The sequence below is a fragment of the Gigantopelta aegis genome, chromosome 3 (genome assembly GCF_016097555.1).
Source record: "Gigantopelta aegis isolate Gae_Host chromosome 3, Gae_host_genome, whole genome shotgun sequence".
In the NCBI taxonomy this organism is placed as follows: Eukaryota; Metazoa; Mollusca; class Gastropoda; order Neomphalida; family Peltospiridae; genus Gigantopelta; species Gigantopelta aegis.
Window position 1 is genome coordinate 16,412,707 of NC_054701.1, and position 27,752 is coordinate 16,440,458.

At 33.5% G+C, this 27,752-nt stretch overlaps 1 protein-coding gene across 4 annotated transcripts; it reads right to left on the reverse strand.

The window, feature by feature from the left end:
• Positions 1–1,050: 1,050 nt before the first annotated feature.
• On the reverse strand, positions 1,051–27,591 carry LOC121367587 (TBC1 domain family member 22B-like). Of its 4 annotated transcripts, none has more exons than XM_041491858.1 (13): positions 27,320–27,591; positions 19,495–19,548; positions 16,580–16,794; positions 15,987–16,178; positions 15,041–15,111; positions 13,542–13,670; positions 12,066–12,131; positions 11,596–11,661; positions 8,480–8,600; positions 7,728–7,910; positions 6,764–6,891; positions 6,078–6,173; positions 1,051–5,354 (listed from the first exon to the last, which is right to left on the reverse strand). In XM_041491858.1, exons 1-13 carry the CDS (start codon positions 27,397–27,399, stop codon positions 5,220–5,222), a joined length of 1,536 nt encoding a protein of 511 aa, XP_041347792.1. In that variant the 5' UTR covers positions 27,400–27,591; the 3' UTR covers positions 1,051–5,219. The 4 variants fall into 4 exon arrangements, with proteins under 4 accessions (XP_041347792.1, XP_041347795.1, XP_041347793.1 ...); XM_041491861.1 differs by lacking the exon at positions 27,320–27,591 and adding an exon at positions 20,782–20,953; XM_041491859.1 differs by lacking the exon at positions 12,066–12,131 and having other exon boundaries at positions 27,320–27,586.
• Between the last annotated feature and the right edge of the window lie 161 nt (positions 27,592–27,752).

The window sequence follows — 27,752 nt, forward strand, 5'->3', positions numbered from 1 at the left end:
ATGTATTCTGGTTATTTATGCCAGTCATGATAGAGCTTTATAGAACAGGGTCCTGGAGGCATGCATATATTTTATTTTATCTAACTGCCTTGGTTTTAATACAGTCGTACATACAGTATATTTTTTGATTTTAAGGAAAGTATGATATTTTTTATTTAACAATATTTTATTTCAGATTAATAAAGATTATTATACAAATAAACAATTTCATTTAATGTGTTTTTGTTATTTTTAGTTCTAAATAAAAGGAAAGCTTGCATTTAAATAGAGATACCTATACTTGGGAGATGGACTTCGCTGGTATTTTTTTACAATGAAAAATCTTAAAATGAGTGCAAGCACTTCAGGTGAGCACTGTATCAACTGAGCTTGTTTTTTCACAATATATTAAACAAGTCAGTTTTGCACACTGGCTACCCATAATAAGAAATGACGTCCAAAGTACCTAGGTGTAGGAAAGGAATGTTTGTTTAACAACTGCTATTTGGCATCTTAATACATGTTGATAATTAACATTAAAATTTACTCTTTAAGATGTCTGTAGTATATTGTTGATTCTATGGTTTGAGACCATTTTTATATATACTGGACACCATGTCTGAGAGGGGTAGCCCATTTGCTTTACTCTTTATGGACGATGGAATCGCTCACTTTCAGGCATCTTGCTACTTTTCTCATGGATATGCTAATCATTCAGACAGCATACATGTAGCTAGACCAGTCCAGAATGCTCTCTTTATGTTTTGGTGGCATGGTTATCTGAAGTCAGATTTTTTTAATGTGTTTTTGTTAACAAAACCAGAGCCATCTGTAAACTGAAATTTCCTCAAACCCAGATGTTTTTCACAGCCTCTTTAAATATCGGTACAGATAATAACCTCTCTAAACTGGATACCCTTAAAACAAAGACTTTTTACTTAGTTCTGTGATTGTCCAATTTAGAGGGGTTTCACTGTATATCTGTTCAGATGATTATTGGTTAAGTTTTCATACGACCACAGGTTTGTGTGGCTGCCTACATGTGTAGTAATATAATGACAAGCACACATAAAAACATGACTGTTTATTACTCGCATATTATCTCTTAACAAAATATGAAGACAATACCCTTGACCTGCAACATTCTACATTACCTTTATACATGTACGTTAAATAATTCAGGCTACAGGCGTTTTCTTTCATACCATGGATAAAAATCTAACAAATAATATGCCAACTACCTCCACAAGCTTCTAAACACTTTCAAGACTTAATTCAAATACACAGAATTACTTGCAAATAAACATGAGCTGAATTTACAAAATGCGATCATCATGTGTTTATTTTAAGGGAGAAATACTTTATAGGATAATTGGATAAAATATAAATATAAAAGTAAAGTAGACTGTTAGGTGCTCAAGGTTTTTCTTAATTTCAAATAAGCCATTTAAAAGAGAAATAGCGATGAATTATATTAGTTAAAATTAATTATATTCCAAAAGATGCTTGTCAAAATAAGTTGCCAATGATCGGCTATTTTAACAGCACTGGCTACATGTACAATGTTTAAGATGCTTAACCTACTTAAAAACATAATGAACACTGCACAGAGTTCAGAATGAACCCTACTTCATGATCTTATTATTTTAAATTCATCTTATTATTTGTAAAAATTATGCACTAGCTAGGTCTCAAATACCAAAAATATACTAACATCTTTCAGTCTTGTAAACTATCCACTTCTAAAAATAAAAAAAATTAGAATGAAAATATTTCAACAAATTATCAATACCATGTTTAGGAGGGTAAACAATTTGAATAATTTATCTGCTTTTCAAATTATCCTATCCCATCGTATTCTTTTGAAAGTTAGGTGCAAAACCAGGCTAGTGAGAGACACAAGCACTCGACCACCTGAACATGCCAACGGTCCTGTTTTCATTTCGGTGTTTCACACCGCATGAATTGCGTCAGTAAAACGCTTCGATTGCTGTACTAGAATTACAATAAAAATTGGTTTCCACAATAGTGTTGTGTTAAAAAAAAACACTCTGCCATCACAATCATGAAACACCCCAAATGCAATGTTCAGCCAATTCCTACATTCGAGGTCAGGTCACTGAGACTGATGGACAGTGAGCTCTACCCACCTGCATTTACCGCCACAATGGAAACAGCTGACCAAAGTTCTAATGCTGCATGCTTACTCGTCATTTCACGATGCGTTGGACAGCGTGGAAACACAGCATAAATCACTTAAATGGAATCAGGGCTTAAGGTATCTGAGCATTGTTTTATGTCGGATCAATATCAGCCTTAACATAAGTAAAATGGCTGTCAGTCTCAATATCTAACATTTGTGCAACCATCTTTGGAAAAACAAAGGTTTCTTACAGGACTTTCCATTATATATATAAAAAAAGAGAGTATTTTGGCTAAAAAAAATCATCCTCTTTAATGTAATAAAATAAATTATGCCACAAAATACTTTCACATTATGTGAAGACCACAACAGAAAGACATATTTGATTCATTTCAGATCTGATAACCTTGTTTGATATATATATTTATTTGTCAAGTTCCTTATGTGTAAACATACGCCAATAATACTTGCACAGATCACAGAACTTACAATGGCACCGACGCCAACTGCTGTAGCTGTGATATGAATTACCGTAGGTCAGGGACTTTACCAATGGCAGGTTTTTGTAGCTGTTATTTATTTGCTGCAAAGGTTACTGGTTTAAAATTGTTGTAGGCAGCCTCAAGATTAATGTGGCCTACCGTAAAAACATTTTAAAAATAAGAAATTATTAAGTTTGAGCCCAGTAAACATGCATTACTTTTACTTGAAATATTTAGTTTTAACATGATATACAGCTGAAGTACTGATTACTAGTTTTCATGTTTTAGCTTTGCTGATCAATATTCAACAATTCCATATTTCAGAACATTTTCTACTTCTCGTCTGAATCAATATCAACATGTGTTCTGTGGACAAACTAGCATCACTGTCTGTCACAGTCACAGTGGTATATATTGGCAGGAAATAAAAGCCTTGTGCTGACAAGACTTGAACTCATGGCTTCAAAGATTAACTTTATAATAAAGTAAAGTGAAAACCAGATAGAATTGTTTTGCAAAAGTTGTAGTCCAATATTAGATGACATTACGGATGATTTCATTTCCAATAAAGTTCATTTCAATTCTATTAAAAATAAATATTGAAATTCCTGAATACAAATTGCTTTTTGGCCAAAAGAAAAATTACCAGAGTTAACTCTCTTGAATAGTGACATAGTTTGTATGATTTTCTTTTGAATTTGTTTGATTTGTAGCACTGTACATACTGAAAACAAAATGATGCCACATACAAGGCTTCCTTTTCTTTGGATAAAGTTTGGAACTTTTAGCATAGGTATTTTGCCAGACGCAAAGTAGAAATAAGCCTTTTTACAAAGTATACAGTAAAACAGATTTAAATCATACAGGTCATGGCTATTTTATTATAAAGTTAGCTTTTAATAAAGTCTGGAGATATTAAATAATATGTCATCAACATACAAATTTTAAAAAGGTTTACAAACACAGGACCAAAACTTGGATACAAGTTAAGTGTGTGAAATATATAAAAACTGAGTAAGTGCATACATATTCATTTTAACAAATGCTCACCAAACCAACATTTAAAAACACATTTTTGGTTGTATGTACTGCAAAGCTGAAGGAAACAAGATTTTGACCAAACCATAGACCTAGCAAGTAGGAACATTAAAGCTGGAAAGTGAATGTTCTTTATAAACCCTTGTACTCGACATAAATCCATTGAGCAATAGCATAAAAGTAAATATTGTTAGATTTTTTATATAAATGTAATCTTCGAGGTGTTCAACCAATAAACAAATGACGTTTTCACAGCGTTTGGTCACAAATGTTTCACAATATTAGAGAAAGGACAAGAAGACATCAGTAAACATCCAGATTGAAAAGTTAGAGTATGTCACTACACAACAGAATGTAATGGGTGACTCACTAATTAGAATTCCAGCACAAATTTTTCTGTTCGCTTGTATTTATTACTGCCAGGATTTAAAACCTAAGCCCAATCAAACAACACGATATTGCTGACCTTCAAAACCTTGCCAACAAGGTCAAACGCGAAGTGGCAAATGATCCGTTTCTGGCTCAAATGCTGGCATAAATAGAATTTTACATTTCTTTCAGCTTTGAGTGCATATACAATAGCAATATTCAATCTGATTAATAAATATGTTTTTAGGCGAGTATTCCACATCAGTACAGTGTCACATCTTAGCAATAAAACCAACGTTTTCTGTATATGAAAATATACATAGCAATCCCAGTCCGAGTTTATAAGACCTGCCATGCACAAAGATTTGTGAAATTCACTTGGGAACAACTTTCATAAACACAAGATCTGTACAAGATCTGTACAAGTGAACGTGATCTCCATCTTCTTTACAGCATGAACCAAGATTTGTAAACCCAAACTTCTCTTGTGAACAGTGACTTTTGAAGTTTTTAATATGATGGATTATCATAAGTCTTCAGTGATTTATACATATGGATTCCGTTTCACAAAACGTCTGTAACAAAACTTCTCATAACAAATACATACCATTAATATACAAAATTTCCCCAAACATTGGCAGCCTGTTTCACAATCAGCTTTTAGTGTATTCTCAAGTTACAATGAAAATGTTCAACAACTCTTGACATGTAAAAGTCAAGTGAATGTAGAAAACGTTAATCAGTTTTTCTTTTCATCAATACTTAACCAGACATCAAAATAATGGCATTTCCCTCCCCATCTGTAGTTGATCAAGTTGAAAAGAAATTTTTTTTAATTATTATTTTATAACATTGCAGTAACTCATTTATACCCTTTAATTACACCCAGCATGTGATAACATATATTTTCTTGTTTATATCTTATGTATGATGTTCATACAAAACTGTAATCCATTAAAAAAAAATTTAATTACTTATACTAACAAAACAATGTAGCAGTTCCATGATTATTAATAATAATCAAGTAATTCTTTGCCATTTTGTACAGTGAAGTTTTAACGACTGCCATACAGCTGTTCTGTAAACTGGTTGTAAAGCTTATTTATCTACAATCAACCGTGGGTAGAGCTGGTTGGTGAAACAGGGCCTCAACATGTGTCTCTCGGTTCAATATGAATCAACAACAATCGGTGACGGGCACCTCGTCGTCATGACTTCTTCATCAAGTGGTTTGGAGCATCGGCAAACATGTATTTCAGTTTATACGCTTCAGCCATGATTTCACTAATTTCTTTATTGTTCCAGTGACGCGTCGGCAAGTTCTGAAGAAACATTAATATGCCCTGGAGAGTAGTAAAAAAAGAAGTCATAATCAATCAAGTATGTATGTACTGATGAATACCTTCCTTTACAAGGTAGTAATGTAAATGATGAGAATTATGGGTAATAAATCTGAAACAAAGTTTTAATTCATGATGTAAGTTCATTATCTACTTTTTCAATTAGTGCTTTAGAGTATACAGGAATAACTATTTCATTAATAGAATGTTTTATGCTGAATAGTTACACAAAATCAAAGGACCCAAACTTAATATTTTATCTTCATTCTTTCTTTTTAAAACTACGTGCACAAGCATCTTGGCATGATAATAATTTATTTGGGATTACTGCAAAACAATTAGAGTAGAAATGTGTATAAAACACTTTACAAAAAATGTATAATAAAAAAGGCCGTAACTCTCAAACTACACACATCCTGGCACCGTGCTGATAAAACCTAAGACTCAAGACTCTAGTGGTGTCTGAAACTTTAACACAATAAAGCGATCTTAGTGCTAAGATCACCTTAAGCACATACGGTAGTTATGCACATAAGGTAATTGTAGCGCTAAGATCACTTCGTGGAATGGGGTCCTGGGCAATGTCATACAAATTGTAAGTGTGTGACGTCATTAAAGATTTGTGTCTAAGACTGATAAAGTTTTATAAGCACGGGCCCTGGTATGAGAGGCAACATACTGCTATTCATGCCGAGTCAACAAGAATTGAAAATTCAAAACACTTACTTGGAAATCTCGTTCACGTAAAATGTCTGATGAAAACTGCACAAGGAATGAGGCACAGACATAAAGATGAAAGTCAGCAAAGCCATTTACTTCAGACTGAAACAAAAAACGTTTGTCTGCTAGTTGTATGTCAGGAAGTAGCATATCACTGTTCCAGTACAAAATAAAACATCGCTAAATACATTGAATTTCTTGATAAAATAAACAATCTAACATGTATTATCAAAGAAGAATTATTTGTTAATTAACCACTGCAAATATTAAGTTAAAATATTTTTAAAAACCAATGATGGATAAAACAAAAACGTATTTTATAACTGGATGTAGAAAAACAATGTTTATTATGAATACATATCCATAGAAGTAGAACATATTTTTGATACAATTGCTAATATACAAGGGCTGATCTAGGATGTAGGGGAGGGACAAGAATTCTAAAAAAGACCTGTTTTATCGAAGGCAGCCTATTTGAAACTGATAATCTAAAACATCCCATTTTTAATGCGAGAGATACAAAAAACTCTAAGTTTAAATGCTGAGTTAAAAATAAATGTTTTAATGAAAATGAAAAGGCAAAAAAGGAACATGTCATCTCAAGGATGGTTCAGGTCATCTCAAAGAGGGTTCAGACCCTACGTCCCTCTATTCATAGATCCACCCCTGAATATGTGACATTTGTAACATACCAGATATGTATCCCACAGTCGTATTGTACACCTGAGTGGGATTTCTCGCATCAGCAGGTTGTTCATCCACCGAAACGAGAACTGGAGGTATTCCACATTGTGAGACACCAGATGTTTGTGAAGAGGAGCTGCAAACATCACACACAGACAGTGTAAGGATAACTTTGGGATTAAGATCTTTTACTTAGAGATATAGACAATAACTTATGAGATACGGGGAATTACAGATTATCTGTCCCGAGTGAAATTAATGTCATGAGGGACAAATAATCCGTAATTCTGAGTATCGAGTGGGTTATTGTATTTATTACTCAATAGTGTAAATACTTTAGAAATTAAACTTTAAACTTCTTACATGACACAAACTATATAATACACAAGACGTGAAAGTCTGAGGAAACTGATGACGTCACCAAACTAACGTCATGACGTCAGCGGGGAATGATAGCTTCTATCTTTTCCTAGAGAAAGATAGAAAATATATTCACCCGCATCTCACTGCCCATATGGGTAATAAATGCATCATACATACTGTTAGAGATGGTCAAATGATGTATAGAGAATTAGAAATGTGAAGTTAAATAACCAGGTACATATTTTTAAAGCTATCTTAGCACTACAATATTGTAAAATCGTCGTAGACTATGACATCATTATGACACACATCATAAACCCCAGCAGTTTTATGATATTGTAGCACTAGAAGATAGCTTTGAAAATATGGGCAGAGAAATAGAGTATTAATGGCAGCAAGTTTTTCTAGAAAACCTGTTGAAATCCGGTGTGACAGACTAAATATTTCTATAAATATAATGGATAACAAAAGAAATGCCAATATGAATTCAGTTTTCTTTAATTTATTTAAAATTAATTAGTTTGACTCCCGTTAGTTTTTGTGTCTGTTAAAACCGTTAAGTTAAAAAGAAAGTACAAAATATAGAACTAAATGCCATTAGCTAGGTACCATCTATTCTTTTAATGAGCTCCTGAAGTGCGTTCACTTTCATCTGAATGCCGGGCTGAGCAAATGTGTAGTTGTCCTGAATTCCATCCAACAGTTTGGTGGTGCACCAGAAGCTGTCCGCTTCAATAATATCGAGTGTGGCTTTAGGAAGCTCGTTTATATCACAGTTTTCAGCTTCAATGTCTGGAAGATAAATCACATAATATCTGAACAATAAATTACATTAACACATGGGTTCCTCCTGTTAGAAAAGACATCTTATAACACTTATCACAGGCAAAATTAGTAAAAATATCCTGCGTGTATTTCAGTGCCATTAATTATTAGTACAACATTGGTGAGACACATATTTAAATTTGGAATTCCACTGGACAGCAAATCCTTATGGCAGAGACTCAGAGAGACATATGAGACAGCATTACGCCCAGCAGCAGACTAAAATTAATAACTTGTTAGCACACTCTATAATGACTAATGACACAATAATTATATATTATTGGTATTACCGATACTCCATAAAAAACAAATTCACGTCATATGGCAAAACAGTCAACAGTTTTAATACAAGATATCCTAGATTTAATTAAGCTAACTGTCAGTAATTAATAACAACAATTATTATTATCATCTGCCACTCCAAGTATCACTGGTTCTTTACCAAATGTCTTAAAACAAAAAATATTTGGATTAATGTGTGAAGAAAAACATATTACTACTATACAGGAGCTTTAAGAGATAAGAAAATAATTTACCATTAGAAATATACTCTGAGAGAAAAACAACAAAGAAAGGTGTGACCAAGTCGTTGATACCCTGCACATAGCCACTGGCCGGGTGTCGTATGGCCCAAATGAAGAGAATCCTCTCGAATATCTGTAACACACAAACACACAGCAATAGTTAGCCAGCTACAATGTGATAAAACTGTATATACATAGTATCAGTGTAATACTTTCATACTGGCTTATATCTGAAGGCATATTAAAGAGCACGAGTGCTTGCTAGACTGGTTTTCACGCTTAACGTTAAAGGAATGCAATTCAGAGAGCATGGTGGTACCAGTTAAATTGTTCACAAGCACTCACCCACCTGAACACGCCACAGGTTCAACACTTCAAGTACAGGCCACCTGAACTCAAACTACTAACCTCATTAGAGATTCTGTCTAGGTTAAAACACAACATATTATTTAACACATAACATATAGCACATCACTGTAGTGTGTATTAACAATTGAAATTAGTATTAGATATTTCATTATTTTGTTCACAACAAACAATCCAATAGTGATGAAATTAAATTATATTACAGGCCTCTGAAAATTGCGAGAGCAATAGTTTCATTCGCGCGTCGCTCGCGTAAGTATAGTTTGCGTAATCCATTTTTCGTTCATGCATTTAATTTATGACATCATTTACATGGTCATGATGGATTACGTAAAAACAAAATGGGTTACCTGAATTGTTTTTGCATAACCCATAAATAATTACGCAATTTTTTAATTCTCAGAAACCTGTATTAATATTAAAAGAAATATTAATGTGCTGTATACTTGTAAATACTATGGAAATATTAATGAGCTATACTTGTATTAATATTAAGATTTATTATATAATGTTTTACATTTTCAGTGCAATCAAAACATGTGATATTTTTCAGATCACATACTTTAACAATTTGATAACTTTGCAAATTAGATGTAAATCAATCGAGGTCACGGCACTAGGTTTATTGACATTTTAAGCAAAAGTATTAGGGTGACACTCCATAATTGACGTATGCATTCACTGTCATCAAATTAAAACATTTCAATAGCAATTTTACACTGAAAGATGTCTAGCGTTCAGAAAACAAAAAATGTTATGCACTAGTTTATTTTGATGTAAGGACATCCAAAATGACGTCATTTAAGTTTGATGTCATTTCCATTCAAAAAGACACAGCGCCACATATTCTTACGTCATTTGAATATCTAGTAATGGCGGACTGGAATTGAACTTGCATATATAGTTTACAAAAACATGTACAAGCTTGAGATTATATGATAAAGAGATTATTACCCTTGCATAATACAATTTTTATTCCTAATATATGATATTGATAATACCGAAAAACACCCTGGTAATATATTGAAATATATTAATGTTTTATTTCATTGTCGAGTTGAGACTATATCGACTGTGTAGATCAAAATTCCGTAAGCAACCATGACCAGTTTGCATTTGTTACATTTCATGTAATTATTAAGATATATTGTATACTTTGTAGTGCCATCACTTGCACTTGGCACTGAATTCCTTGACATGATTTAATTAAGATTTTTAAACATAAACTAATTAACAATCTTACACAACAGGTTAAAGTGATTAACACACATATATACAGTCCATAGCCATACAGAAGCATGGTGAATGCTCAATAAAATATTAACAAAAATGCAACAACAAACCCGCATAAATTTTATAATTTATACAACTTTACTTTAATTTATGCCATATAAACTTCCACAATGCTAAAATAGCCAAAAAGGATAAGCACAAATTAAAAAATATATATATTAGAAGCTTTACAGTCTAATGAGATATTAAACTCAACCTAAGGTACATTTATTAATTATACCAGGGTTGAAGATGCTCAGGAGACATTTTGTAATCACTGACACTGTGGGAACATGTTTTAGAAGAGTCCATGACCTCCGATCAGCTGACTGATACAACTAAGTGGCCTTAGTCTAAATAGGCATCAGTGTAATCCAGCATGATCACAGAGTTCTGTTCAATGACAATAGCTTGGATGAAATCTATCTAACTCGGCACTCTGTATATACTGACACATTTCATCTGTCCACCTTGAATCCAGTTTAGACTGTGCTTTTAATTCCATCTATGAACTGAAACTTAAAGCGCTGTTCCAGATATATGATGTATTGAGTTATATCAATCAACATATTGTTTAATATGATTAGAAAATATAAATTTTTTTAATTATATACCGATATATTTTCGATTTAAAAATCTTCCCCTGAAAATCAGAACCAACTGAATTCGTTTCAGGGATTTCCATAAGATTTGTAGAGTTTGTAATCATATATCACTTGATGTTATTACATATCATACAATTAACCACAAAATCCAACAACACAGAAAATGTGAACACAATGTTATCAACAGATTATCAGCAAAAAGAAATGCTATGTACAGTGTGTTATGTTATTTGTATTATCAGAAATAGACAGGGATCTTGTCTATATCTACCTACTACTTAAAAAGACATTTTTATCTGCAAAAATTGTATTTATTCATCAGACAGACAAAAAACATTTAACAAATAAACCAATTATTTCCATTTAAAAATAAAAGCTGGATCAATATTTTAAAAGCTGAAAAAACTACACCATACTCAAATAAAGATCATTTTCAAGCATTTGTATTAAGGATATTTTACAACAAAAAATAAAATACTAAATTTGTAAAAAAAAATCACATCCATGTAATTCTTCTGAAAGTCAAACAGTGTTTTAAATATGACAGGGATGTGATTCCTATTTCAAAATAAAAGCTGAACTGATCTTTTAAAAGCTGAAACCTCTATACTATACCTAAATCAAAGTAATTTTTAAAGCATTTTAGATTAAATATGGTCTACCTTGTGAAATTGTTTTTTTTTTAAAGGAGCTAAAATCAGATAAAAAGCAGAAAAATCACATGCTTCATATGATGATCATGCAAATGGTTAAGTGACAGTATAACTAGCTATAATATATGAATGATAACTAGTGCCAAAGCTTGGAAAGTACAACGTGTCACACAAGACTAACACAGCTCAGCACTAGACCGACACGCCTGATGTCCGTCTGCGCAATACTTACTTGCTGGACAACCTTATGTTTCATCAAATGTGCTAGTGTAGTCATGCGAGGGATATCTTTTAAAATCTGCAAAACAACAGATGGACAGTGGTGGCCAGTTACACACCTGAAACCATCACAAGACTACTTACATCACCCAGTACATACTAACAAACATGAACGACAATTGTGTGATAACGTTCTTCCAAATCAAACTTTTTCTTCACAAATGATATAAACAGAAAACAGGAAATGACAACAAACAAAACAATTATAGATTATAATTCACAAAGGAACAACTTAATAAAATAGGGTAAAATAAAAAAAATATTATAAATTCAAAGAAGCAGGGAAGTATATGTATTGAAATAATTTCAAAAGTGTATGATCTGAATGATGAGTAACTGTGACGAAAGTCTGATGTGAGAAAAAGGTTATCACACGTTTGGGTGTGAACATAGAACCCCTGACTGCCAAATGACGCTACTCACTTCTTGGACCACATCTTGTTGGAATATGGAAATGAGGGGGTTCATTCGAGGGATGTCTATAGCAATCTGAAACAAACCAGATGTCTCTAGCGCTCATAAAATACATCCATACACATCACATGACCATAATGGTAAGCACTAAAACAGAAAATGTGGCAGTTATATGATGGAATGGAGTGATCCATATATTTGCCATTACAAAGATTTGTGCTGATATTTGTCAATTTACCAGACTAATTAATTAAAATTAACTTTAATGAAATAGGCAATAAACCAACTACATTGTCACCTTAGTTAATTTTGTTTGGGGAGAGGGGATATAAAAAAAACATGAATTTGGCTAACTAGTATCGAACAAAATTCCCCAAATTACAGATTTTTGAGGGTATCTAGCTTAAACCTGGATTAAATCTTAATCAAAAATCAAATAAGTAACTTAATGCATTAATACATATAAAAAAACACCAAAAACAAAAATAGAAATAAATGGGCTTATCCTAACATACACACACAATCATGATTAAACATAAAAATCATTATTCAAGGTGAGTGAAACAAATGCACCCACTTAAAACATTGAACAAACATGAAACAAGTGTAAAACAAACATCAAACAACAGAAGGGTGTTTTAGGTTCATAACTTCCATCAACACAGATTTTAAAAACATTTCCATCGTTCTGAACATAACATGTTGTAAATGACAAGAGTACTATTTTGCAGTTTTTATTAAACTGATATTTTTGTTGAGCATGCTACAGGTGAATAATCTGGGGCAAATAGCAAGCAAATGACAATATTTTGTACATAGAGAATAATAGTTTCATGATCTAGGTTACATACTAATAGGTTCATGATCTAGGTTACGTAATAATAGGTTCATGATCTAGGTTACATAATAATAGGTTCATGATATAGGTTACATAATAATAGGTTCATGATCTAGGTTATCGTCTTTATCCTGTGACGGTAACAATGGGGAACTCTGTGAGGCTTGTTGAGCCAGAATTTCCTATTCATCATGAACAGAATAAATAGAGGATAATAAACAAGTTACTATGGAGGGTGTTTTTTTCTTTTCTTTTCTTTTCTTTCTTCTTCATTTTTGTTTTCCAAGTAAAATTTGAGAGCTGATACTTTTCCAAATAGAGCTCATTATCTCTTTAAAATAGCATTCTTTATGTTGGTTTGAACTGCTTTTTCCCCCAATAATACAACTGTGGATACTAGTATAATCAGTAAAATAGCATTCTTTATGTTGGTTTGAACTGCTTTTTCCCCCAATAATACAACTGTGGTTACTAGTATAATCAGTCAAAACAAACAGTGTTCACATGTTAAAATATGTTAACCTCTTACAAAGGCATAGCATATATTGTTTGAATAGACCAAAGAATCAAGTTTAAGGTAGGTAACTGCATAAGTGAAAGTTGGGTCCCATCCCACATGTGATATAAATAAGGAAAAGGTATTATACCTGTCGAAAAGTATCTTCATGCATATCATTATACCGTGTCTCGTAGTACTGGTCAATAAAACCAAAATACTCCTTTCTTTTTCTCTCCAGTGTTGCTGCTCGTCTATCGGCATTTGGAGGAAGATAGCCCTAGAATATTAAATAAAACCAGTTATTACAAGAACTGGGCGATATACCATATATACCATTCAGTATCGGTATCATGTCAATACCAATTTACCATGCCGAGCAAATTTCAAAATAAAGAAAATTTCAGTACTGAAAAATGTTATCAGCCATTAAGTAAAGCACTAACAATATATCTGACAAATGCAAAACAGCTGAACATAAGAGGGATGAGGGCCTTGTATATGGAATTTAATTTTATTTAGATGAAATTAGCACTTGAGACATAACTCGGTTATGCATTTAAAGCAGAGTACACTGAAAATACCGTTCGATATCTGTATTGTATCAATGCCGAATACTGTACCAATAATGAAGTAAATCACCCCAAAAATACCAAACCTGAAATTTCAATACCATCGACCTCTAGTTATTACAGAAACAGCATTATAACAAGAAAAAGAGTATCTGAAAAAATCAAACACCAATCAAGGTCTAACTTTGTGTAATACAATAGTGTATTTTCAAGACAACATCATTCAAAGGTGGAGAATGTGTGTCACATGAATTATAAAAATATCCTTCAAACTGATAATATCAATATAGTATTTAATAATAAAAACACCAGTCAAACTATGACAATTGTGTAACGTGAACTATATAAACCAACACCAAACTATGACAATTGTGTAACGTGAACTATATAAACCAACACCAGTCAAACTATGACAATTGTGTAACGTGAACTATATAAACCAACACCAAACTATGACAATTGTGTAACGTGAACTATATAAACCAACACCAGTCAAACTATGACAATTGTGTAACGTGAACTATATAAACAACACCAAACTATGACAATTGTGTAACGTGAACTATATAAACCAACACCAGTCAAACTATGACAATTGTGTAACGTGAACTATATAAACCAACACCAAACTATGACAATTGTGTAACGTGAACTATATAAACCAACACCAGTCAAACTATGACAATTGTGTAACGTGAACTATATAAACCAACACCAAACTATGACAATTGTGTAACGTGAACTATATAAACCAACACCAGTCAAACTATGACAATTGTGTAACGTGAACTATATAAACCAACACCAGTCAAACTATGACAATTGTGCAACGTGAACTATATAAACCAACAATAAGTGTAGGACAATTTGGGTAGCATGAACCAATAAAATATTACTTTCTAGTCAACCAACTAATTTCTTATTCCAATCAGGTCCCCATCTAATAAAACTGGAGTTATGACAATAGCATACAAATTGTATGCAAGAGACGTCATTAGAAATGAGGTATGGACTCTAAAAGTTTTATAAGCATGGGTCCTGGATATTAAAATAATTCAGTAAAATGTAAACAACTCACAGCAAGAATTTTCCATGTCACTGGTCTAACACTGGTTGGTATTCCAGACCAGCTAAGCTGCCTAAGATCATCTGAAATAGAAAATTAAAAAATATATATATATGTTGCAAAATAATACCGGTACATTAGTAAAATGTGGAATAGGTGGGGTTTTTTTTTTAAAGAATATAGTATTCATGAAATGTAGTTCTTATGAAGCCTACTTTAGAATACCGGTAATTCATAACTTTAATTCTAACTTTTAAAATAAATTTATCTGAACAAGAATGTGTATTTGACAAATAGCCAAGTATGAATATAAGATTTTTTTTGTTAATACCTAGATGAACATAAAAGAAATAACAGACAATACTTATAATTAAATTTGAATCAAACTTGCTAGTAATAACACTAAAAGTTCATACTTTATTTTGAATTATTTCTGGTCCATAAACAATAACACTCAATAAGACAACTTGCCCATATCAAATGACGTCCCCTGACGACGTAATTTTTACATTCATCAAGATATGAACAAACTCCCGTTGCTACATCTGGACCAATGGGATGACGTTATATTGTATTGAATGTCACAGAAATTTAATTATTTACCGAATGAATAAGAGAAAAAGACTATCGTATGTGGTCATGTGGGATAGAAAAAGAACACCCTTGGTGGTGAAAATTTCAACAATGAAAGTCGGCAAGCCTCGCTCCAGGTCGAAATTTCCACCACCTCAGGTGTACCTTTTTCTATCTCACATGATCACATATAAAATTTTAATAAATCAACATATTAAAATAACATTTTCACATATTAACGAATATATTGCAGCCAGTCCATTTTAACCAGTTTACTGCACTGCAAAATCAAACCTTCCACCATAGTATATTCACCAGTATTCCATTTCTCAACTAATATCTTCTGTTCCTATCAAATATCACATATATATTCCCACCAGGTTACCTAGATCTATGTTGGTCTCTGCCAGAAGTGTTTTGAATTTCTCTGCCTTTGCTGCCTCCCTATCTACGAGAGAGGGCTGAACACAGCAGATATGCGAGGTCTTTGGGGTCTTGTAGCTGTTCAGTCTCACCCCGATGCCTGGACCACCACCGTGAGGATGTGAGGAACCTGGGGACATTGTTCCATCACCATCTGATAAAACACAAACAAAAACAACAATCCAATTACTGTAAATCATAAAATATAAGCATTCTTAAAATTTAGTGAAATTCAAATAAGTGACACATGAGCAACATAAAACATTAGTCATGTTATTATATCAAACACTGAAGAAAAAAACCTCAATTTGTAGGATCGGCTGAAATACTACTTTTGATCAATTTTGACATTATACAGCTTACAGACAACTTAAATTTAGTAGAAAATTGCAGCAATGTGCATGCTAACTAATTATTGTGTTTGCTATACTTTTGGTTTAATCTATAGCATGTAACTATTGCTGTTAATCACCAACAAAACAATTGCAATTTTACTACTAACAACTGAGCTCAATTATATATATAATATATTCTACTAGTATTTTACTACCGAACCTGGCAGTGAACCTCTGTGTGAGTTTATCTGTTTGCTGTGGTGCTCGAGTACAGCGTTTGCCGATGACCGGACGTCTCGCAGTGACATCTGTACGCTAGCCATCTGCAGAAGATCATCATCCCCATCATCCCATGCGTCCGAAGTGCTGTTCTCAAAGTTAACGAAAGCATCGCTCTTGCTGCCTCGAACTCGTTCTTCTTTCTTTGGCGATTCACTAAACAGAAATACAAACACACAAATGAATGAAAGAATATAACACACCAGCACAGATACAAAACAGATACTGAGCATTACAATTAATTAACATGAATATATAGACCAACAAATTTAGTCTAATGTACCACCAACAAAAGATTTGTAAGTATGTGTGTGGGAATACTGTGTAAATTATGCTGTCTTTCATAATCAACTATTGGCACTACAATTATATATAGGTTCAAGCAAATTCCAGGACTTTTAAAGGCATTTTTCATGACCATCTTCTTACCTTCTTTTAAATTAAAATTCATAACATTCCATACTTGGAAAATTACACTTACACATACAGGTTATGGAAATCCTGGCTGAACCCCGATATATTTTTACCAAATAAAGTATTACAAATCTCTCATTTAATTGACAATATAAATATACAGTCAAACCTGTCCTAGCGGCCACCTGCTCTCGGCGGTCACCTGCCTCAAGCGGCCACTTTTTTCCCACCCAAACGATTTATAATGTAAATGCACCTGTAATAAGCGGTCACCTGTATAATGCGGCCAGCGGCCACCTAAATCGGATCCCAAATCGCTAAAATACCTGTATTAAGCGGCCACAGTAAAATTTTACTATTATATAAAAGATATTTTAACAACACAATAAGGTGCAGCAAATAGCAGGTCTTCACACCTTCAGGAATACTAGTACCCATTCAGTCCCGACATCTCTATTGTGTATCATTTAAGAAAGTCATTTAAGAAAGTATGACTCTGGAATGCATCCAAATGCCTCTGTAGATTCACTTACTATGACAATATACCGCATGAAGCAGGAATTAAGTAATTAAATGGTAAAAGAAAACAAACAGGTTAATTTAATATATTCCATTTGCATTATTTCTGAAGGAGACGACATGCCAAATATTGATTTATAGTCAACTGTGAAGCACACATCCATTGACTAGCAGCACAGACGGTAAACCAGAAACAACAAATGTTTTAAAGACTATATATGTGGCAACCTGTACTCAGCAGCCACCTGTCTTAAGAGCCACTTTTATCAACTCCCTTAAGTGACCCCTTAAGACAGGTTTGACTGTATATAAACTAACAGGCAAAAGAAACTTATCACTTTTAAAATAAGTTTATCTGAATTAAAGATACTGCAATAAGTTTGAAAGTAATGAGAAATTTTTTGCCAAAACACACCCTGTGTTTCCGAAAAGTCACTGTTTCCGGATTTAGTGAATTTTGTGCAGTCATGAAAAGTGTGAAAAACAGCATAATTTGAATTTGTTAAAAATGCTTGTGCATGATTGTTGCATAAATACTGGTGTGGGACAAAGCAAGGAAGCAGTATCTAAAAGAACATCAGAGAGATGCCGTGACTTACCCAAGCAGAACGCAACAGAGCTATCAGTATGGCCGATATGGAGGCCTCTCAACTGCAGATTGCAAGAACCTTCAACTGCAGTCAAGCCGCCATCAGCAACTTGTTGAGCCGTTATCAGCAGACAGGCCAGGCACAAGACCATGCAAGATCAGGAAGACCAAGGGTCACAACGCCAGCTGAAGACCGCTACATCCGGACAATCCACATGCGGAACCGATTTGTGACGGCTATGTCAACGGCGGCGACGGCACTGGGACACCCCATCAGCAGACGAACAGTCTTACAATGACTCCACAGGGCTGGTATCAGAGCTTTCCGCCCCTTCCGTGGAATGGCCTTGACCCCTCTACACCGTCAACGCAGATTACAATGGGCACAAACTGTATGTCGGTGGCAGTGGCTTGATTGGGAAAGGGTGCTGTTCACGGATGAAAGTCGCTTCAACATGTTCCGAAATGATGGCCGAGTTCGTGTTTATCGACGTAGGGGAGAGCGACTGGCGCCGAACTGCATCCAAGATGTGCACCATTTTGGTGGAGGCAGCGTCATGGTATGGGGCGGTATTTGCGGTCAAAGGACAACAAGGCTTCTCATCATCTGTGGAAATCTGACTGGTCAAAGATACAGGGATGAAGTGTTGCGACCTGTTGTAGTGCCATTCTTGCGTCAACAGCCTAGGGGTACCCTTTTGCAGCATGACAATGCACGACCTCATACAGCCAGATTTGTTCAGGATTATCTCAACAACGTTAATGTCAACGTATTGCCTTGGCCATCATGTTCTCCAGACATGAATCCCATAGTAGAGCATCTCTGGAATCATCTTGATCGACAGTTGAGACAACGCGTACCTCCCCCAGCAAATCGACAGCAGCTTGAACAGGTTTTGTTGGACGTTTGGCGCAGAATTCCTGCTGACGTCATCCGGCGACATCCATGAGATGTTTTTTGACGTGTATTGATGCAAGGGGTGGTCACACACACTATGGAGGACATGTCTTGTCCCATGATTTGACTTTAGAAGCACCTTTTGAAGGGACTCTAATTGTGTAATTTTTAATTTTGACCCCATGTCTCTTTCGCTCAGCCTTATGGCAAGTGCACTATCGATATGTCAATGCTTTTTTGTAAAGACATTGGAAAATGATTCCTTTCAGTAAAATAATCATTATATAGATCACATCTGTCTTGGGGTGGGTTTTTTTTATGGATCTACTGAACAAGGTGATAAGTTTCTTTTTCCTGTTAGTTTATATATAATGTTGATGCTTGTAGAGTATGGGAAATAGAATATATGTCTAATGTAGTGTCTATCCAGACATACCTTTTAGGCTTGTGTGTCATAGGAGGATGCTGTGCTCCATACACAGGCTTGATGCTGGAACAAAACAACATTATTTTACTGAAATGACCATCTCGTTGAAAGCAGATTATTTTGAACATAAACATTCACATTTAATTATCATAAAGATCTCCTTTCAAAACGGGGAAGAATGTACCTCAGTATTCCATACCTTGTAATCATTGGAACACATCGAAAACAGCTTTTCTGTAATCATTGTAATGGTCGATTATCCTACATGATAATGGGTAACATATTTTTGGTTCTGATTTTGGCGACATACTAGTGCACAGAAACTATTGTATGCATGAAATCTGCATTCCTTTCCAACCCATCTAATTATCAATGAATCATTGGAATGAATAAAAAATAGTAGGTAAATAGGTAGTAATATGAATGCTGATAGAATGATACCCTTCTCATCTCCAAACTGATGAATTAAAAAGTACTGGAATATATTGTTTAGAGGGGTCACAGAATTCCAAAAATTTTACTTACTCATTATAAATTTTTTTGTTTTTGGGGTGTTTTTCTTAATATATAAAAGAGCTTTAATGTCCTAATAATTTGAACAAAATATTGCAGGAAAATCAGACACATTTTGAAAGTTTTGATTTTTAAAAATTATTATTGCTTCATGAAATGACAAAATTATACCTACATGTACAATAATAATAATGCAAGGACCAATTAGATGAAATCAAATGTAACATGGGTCCTTGGTGATTTGAGGTACTTAATAATTGTATTAGTATATTTTAAAACTGCTTTGTAATTTTATTATAATTACTAGTTCAAAAAACGTTGTAATTGTTACTTGAATCAAGAATGCAGAAAAATCTACATATGTGATCTAATCAAAAAGTACACGTGCTTACAATCGGCTTACCACCACTCATTGAACGAAAACATTTAACAGTACTGAGTCATGTTATTTACTATTTTCAAGTATAGAAGCACAAAATGTCATAAAAACAAAGTATATAACTGTAATTTGCATGGTTGAATTTATACCTTGAAGCAATCAATAAAAAAGGAACTATTTTTATAATTATTTTTATTGATTTAGTGGTCAGCAGATTGCTGCATGGTGTTTTAAAATATTTATTGCAACATAAGGTGGGACAAATTACCTTTTTGGATTTTTAAAATAGCTTTGTTTATTTCCATTTTTATCTAAATATTCTTTCAATATTTATTCAAATAAAATACCGACTACAAATTTTAGTAAGTCATATTTTAAAAGTAAAACTCTATTGATCTACATACTTAGTTTACGTTTTCAAATTTTAGTGTTCTTATTAGCTTCCATAGAAAAACAACTGGTGTGTGACCTCACATTTTTACTGACGTCACTCACTAGTATGTCAAAATAAACATGCACATGCAGACAACACTTCGATATATATTTTTTGGGCATGATCGCCATAAATTAAGAAAACTACAAATGTTTTAATTGATATACGGGTCATGTTTTTTTTTTTACCTATTTTGGTTCCTGTGTAGAAATATTTTTTTTAAGGCAAAATGTAACAAACAATTGGATATACTTAAAATTCCTTAGCTACTTGACTGTCTACACATCTTATTGTGAGACTTGGAATGTAAACAAATGGTAGGTGGCATATTACTTTAAAAAGGGAGAAAACCCCAAATTGCACAACTTAATCAGGCTCAAAACGACCTGTGGCCAGGTTGCCAAAAGTGACCAATGTCATGTTTGGGCGACTTGAATATTAAAAAATAATGGCATTAGTCAACTAAATAATAATATTATTTGAGCGATCTACTTTAGATCTATAGTTTCGAGCCCTGCTTAATAGAGACAATGACTCAACAGGCTGAGAGTATACAGTACACGATCCATCTGTCTTTTAATCAAGAACAATACTGTTAAAATGACAGTAAAATGAGCTGATTATTTAATTTGCTAATTATTCAGTGTTCTCACTGCTCCACCCTCCTTTCACATTCAGCCGTCCTCCTTTATTTTTCTGCTCCCCTCTTTATTTTCCCACACTCTACTATATTTTACAGCATCTATCGCCGCTATTTCCAAATGCACACTATTTTCCACACAAAAATAATGATCATTCTGCAAACTGGACATCAAAGGAACCAAGCCGCATTGTGTGTATGAAAAAGCAACTGACGAAAAACTTTTTGGAGGGATATCATCGCTTATAATAACAACGGAAGTGGTAGTGTTTATAATTGAAATAATTTATCTCAGGTGCCAAATAATACATACACTGCCTTTCCAAAAACAAAACAAAACTTTTTATCAGTTGGCGATATCAAAGCGATCGATTCATTCGATGAACATGGAAATAAAATTAACAGAATATTTTTTATCCCACATTAGGGAATCACTTTACAAACATCTTTATTGTTTTACATATATCTGTTATTTACCTTTCCTTTTTTGGGGGGGGAGGGGAGTGGGGAGTGGAGGGTGTATTACATCATTACCATTAAAATTATCATACGAATGTAATAACACACTACAGATGATAATTTTCCAAATGATCAGTCCATGTCCTTTTGAAAAACAAAGGCGAGTGAAAAATCGCACACCTCAAAACACTAAGGCGAGTGAAAACTAAGTATTTATTAATTTATGAAGTTATTGGTACATGTAAATGCAGAGACATATGTTCCAAAAATGAACCAATAATGTTTTCTTCTAATTTTATGTTGTTTGGTTCAATAGTGTAGTCTGACTTCTTTTCCTTTCAGGAATGGAGTTATAGTTTATTAAAAAGTTTCAGTAGTACTATAGAAATATAATTATGACATACACTGATGCAGACCATTTGATTTTTTAATTACACTATGTACTATTCAGATAATTTGATGCACACAATTATATATATACCTTTTCAGTGTTAGATGGTTTGATGAACGTGCAGCTAAACATATATAGGAATCAACTTGTCTTGAATTTCATTATTATGTACAACAAACATGATTAGGATAGTTGGGATGGGAAAAAAACACTGGTTCCGAGGAGATGGTTCATGAACTACAACCTCAAGTGTGCACTACTGACTACTGATATTATTAAAACTTAAAAAAAAAAAATAACTTGTGAAACGTAGGCCTACAATTACTTCAATTGATAGTGTTAGTTGGGACATAGACATTCACATGGCATTTTTAATTCAACAATTAAGCAACCAGTCTCCCTCCCTCAACATTTTGTAACACGTCATTCGATCTACCGCTACAAGTTACGAATGGCTCTGACAGCATTACGTCATTGATCTAGAATGGCCCTAATGTTGTTAATAACAAAATACACAAACTCTGAAAAAATATGTCATTACAAAGGATTTTATTCCAAACATGGAATGCCATAATAAAGATAATAAGAAACCCATAATTTTAAACACCATCATCAATGCATAATAAGTTGTCAAGTAGACTAGTGTGTGCGTGCAGAATTCCAAGAGTAAAAATAATCTGACCCCGATAGCTCTGATTGGTCAATATGCCACAGAGTACTGCGCATCAAATCATGTTCCAGTAACATGATCTGTGAGTTTCTAATAAACGAAATAAAAATTATATAGTCGAAAATGATCATTGATTACTGTTACTAGTATATACATATCTAAATAACATATGCACATTCATTAACCTCTGGCTGAAATACAAATATTTAAAGTTTTATTTGATTTTTTTTTAAAGATAAAAAAAAAAAAAAGGAAAAATAATAGACATAAAAAAAAATACCTAGGCTTATTCCTACATACCTGTTATCATTTGTTTTCTTTCTTTTTATTATTCCCTCTAAATTGCATGTTTTTAAAAGAAAGTATAAAATTACACGATTCCCACTTTCGGGACCTCATGTAAGCTTTGTAGGCTAAGAGTTATGAACTAATCGAGACCATTTTACTGACTTTGCTGATTTCCGTAACAAGTTCATTTGTGTAGGCTACAGAAGTCACTATTTAGTTCAATCCCTTCTCTTTTTTTCACAACTGTATAACAGTATAAATTAGTTATCCTTATCAGACGTTGTGATCTATTACCTTACAAAAGTGGACTGTTTCTAATTAATAATAAATTAAATAAGCAAAGAAGTTTTGATCGGATTGGTACATCTTTGAAGACCTGTGTTTCCAATCTGTATAGCAAAGATAAGTACCAGTCATATATTAAAATCTTGCATGGACACTACCGTTTTTCGTTAAAACAAAATTCTGGTATTATTAAACGGATCTTTCTATCACCTACATAAGGTAAATAGTGGCAATCAATATACAAAATTGTTTTACGTGCGCTGTTTGTTAAGTGTAACATGCATTATTTTTCACACTCGCCAGATTGAAACTATGTACACTGTACGAGTGCGATGGCACGTGTGCACCTTAAAAGGCAAGGTCTGAATGATACAAAACATACAGGCTTCTGAATATTATGAGAACAATAGTTTAACTTGCTTGTGGCTCAAGCAAGTCTAGTTTTACGTAACCCATTTTTCGTTTACACATTAAATGTAGAATATCATTTACATGGTCATGACGGGTTACGCAAAAACAAAATAGTTTACTTGAATTTGCTTTTGGATAACCCATTTATAAACAATTTATGCTAATTTTCAATTCTCAGAGGCCTGACATTTCTCACTTGTCTGCATTGCCATGATGTCAAGGATTTACCATCAACGTCCCAAACTGGGTTCACCTAACGACAAACACACGAATACGATATTTATGGAAATATTATTCTATATTTTTCAGCTACAATACGTGAAACAAAACAGATTGCAATCAATTAAAAAAAAATCAACAATGTGGATGTAAAACAAATCCATTCTAGTAAACAAAAGTGAAACACCCTGGAGTAAACAGGAAAGAGTGCGACATTTCTAACTGCGTTCAGGCGCATGCGTTTGCAAAAAGTATCGTAACGCACATGTGCGGTGCGTCATTTTCCATTTTTAAGGCCACTATATGAAAAAATATGTGTTTCTGAACTATGCAGTTGACGAACACTTTTAAAAGGAAAAATTCAATTTGTCAAGCATTATGGTCTGGTCCACGTTTTATCAACACACATCGCTAACATTTGATGTCAATACTGATAGGCATTACGTTAATACCAGTGAATAGTTTGTAAAATATTTTAAAAAATGTAATGAAATGATTCATAATTAACACAATGTATACACTCAAAATTATTTACAATTGTTATGAATGGATTATGAATACTATTCACTACAATAGAGGCACAAAAATGTAGCATACCTTTTGCAAATTGAATATAATAATTGAAAACAAATTCTAACAACAAGGGTTTTAAAAATCATAAAACTTAAATGCTTTGGCCTTGTTGATCTGGCACGTGTGAGGTCATGTGACATGAACCGAATGTTAATTCATCTTTCTCCATTTCAAGTCAATTTCTACGAGTCATGTGGACCCGTTATCAGTAATTTTAAGGAATAAACAAAAAGGACTTAGTAAAATTAATGGGTTTAGGGGTTTGTAAAGTTCTGTATTTAGATACTTACTTTTCTGCACTTTATTGTTGATGAAAATGTTCTTAAAGGAGGGGACAATTAAGGCATTTGGCCTGGTATGCATATTCAACGATATATAATGCACATTATTGCTTAATATCAACAAGTTTAATTCGTATAGTTAATTAATAAAATGGTTAAATGTGACGGCTATTATATATAACGGGCGCAGCCATTTTGTACCATCCCAGTGAATACGCCCTCTGGAGAGCTGCTGGTTACGTAATACCTAACGTGTCACGTCAGGAATTAGTCTTCGAACTGAAGAAACAAAACATACCTGATTTTTAAGATGCATCGCAATGTTCTGTAATTATATACATCCTAGTAAGCCAGTACCAATTATATATTATTTTTCAATACAAAATAAACCACCATTGTCAGTGTTGAAATAACTGTATTATGTTTTATATGTACATATATTAACCCACTTACTGAAACAATAATTGGAGTGTTTTCTTGGTTAATTAGTATTTTCTTTCCGTGGCCTTTCAGTGATTCCTGATTGGCAGGTGTATATTCAGACGGTCCCCAGACACTGTGTCTAGACACACTAAAAAGACGTGCCTCTTTTATGAAGATCACAGGGTATTGTGTGATAATAGTACGGATACACCTCAAATCGTAATGGACATTACCATCCGCCCTGCTTTATTACTGTAAGTAATTCTGTAAAACCCTTGATTAAGTAGACTTTCCCATCTAAAATCACAAAACTTACCAATTACGTCGTCCCAAAGAAAAGAAAAGTATCACTTGGGTATCGTGAGTGGTAGTTTTTGTTCGAACGTGCCCTACCAATAGGCCTAATAGTATGCATTTTTCTTTGGATTTTTTTAAAAAGAAAAATACTATAACTCCATTTTGTTCTGTTGATGTAACCTGAAATATATTTAGTTAACCTTCTGACTACTGCAGGCGAGATATCTCGCCCGACGTCACGTCAGTCAACATACTGTACACTGTATACAGTGCATTCCCCAATTCATATTTCCCCGCCGTTTTGCACACGACACTCACCGGAAACGGAAATATAATAAAAGAAAAAAGTTTTTTTTTTCAAAACGGTGGCTTTTGTTTAGATTTTTTCAATTGAAAATACCTTGAAATTTTGAGTTCAAAAAGTGGTTTTCGGCAAGTATTTTCGCTTGACAACAATGGCGGCACGTCGCAGTCATTTTCAGGGATCGATAGCTGATTGTGACAGCTAATTTGATAATAAATTTGATCGTTTTACCAAGAACGAAAATTACCAAATATTGCAATATGACTCGTAGTTCGGGTTTAAAAAAAAATTCTGATTAGAAAACCACTGTTATCGGAATAATGGACATAAATACTGGACAGCTGGCCAAAAATGCCCGTAAGTAAACGCAACTTTTTCGATTTTTTTGCCTAATTTTAATCACCATTAGCCGATCTAAAAATAATAAAAATTACAAAAAAGACATGAAAATAATACTTGCCGATTCATATATGAACTTTATTTCATGTATTTATAAAACATTTAAGTGAATATATGTGAGTAAAAGTATTGTACCCACTCAACATGGTTTTTGTTAAAAATTAATCCAGTAGTCTAAAGGTTAAATAGTTTATTATACTATCAAGTCATTTATGTTGTTTCACAAGTTTCAGGTTGATGAAAGCGAAGAGCTTTGTCGTAAATTAGAGCGTTTGTTTACACTGTGCATAGAGAAGATGGACGGAGCTGACGTCACTTCACCCCAAACTATACCACCGGACATCACAAAAACGAAACAAAATGGCTGCCCCCAGTTAGCAGGAATAATCATGTTTTTTTATTAACTCTAAAATTACGCGTTTTTCATTTGTTAAAAGTGTCAGTATGTGTTGGTGGTCCAGGTATGCATCTTTCCAACACATAAGGCTCTTGTTTGAGTTGACTCTACCTTTAACTGTGAAGAAAAACCTCATAAATGAACGACAACAAATCGGATGTTGGTTGCGCAAAACATGCACGAGTAAACAAAGTGAACGGAATTTGAAGCATAACGCAGTTAGGGACGTTGACGATACAGGAAATGCCAATTCAGTTTAAACTTAAAGACCTATAAGGAACATATTTAAAAAATAATAATAACAGAGAGAGAGAAAAAGCTGAAATCAGATTAAAAGCTTTTTTTAAATAACATGATGATGCATTAAAAACAACTGTTCAAAAAATAAGCCCAAACCACAATTGTGACAATTGAACCGTTTTCGACAGGGTGTTGTTTCTTGATAGAATCATTGATTGTTTTGGATGCCCACCTTCCAGGTACGCTTGCCCCGGCTTTCCAGAAGCTCGACTTACTATCCCTCGAGGACGAATTGGGTACGTAAGCTGACATCACTGGTACTTATGTACCAAAGTAATATATATTCTATCACATTTGTGCTATCATATATGCAAATATCTCTAAAAATTAAAATAAAAAACACAAATTTGTCAACATGTATTCTTCCGTTTGCGCATGTGTGTACAGATAGGAAATGGTTTCGTTGTAATTTCCTCCTTTCAAATACAATGCGCCTATGTACAAACTTGTTTTATAAAGTAAAATTTATTTGATTCTTCAAATATAATATGATGCAGTAAAATATATTTCGTGGTTTTATTATTCTAAGATGAATTAAAAGTTATAACCACTCACGACGTTATACAATATGCATCATTCTTAGGGCAGGAGGGTTGGGATGTAGC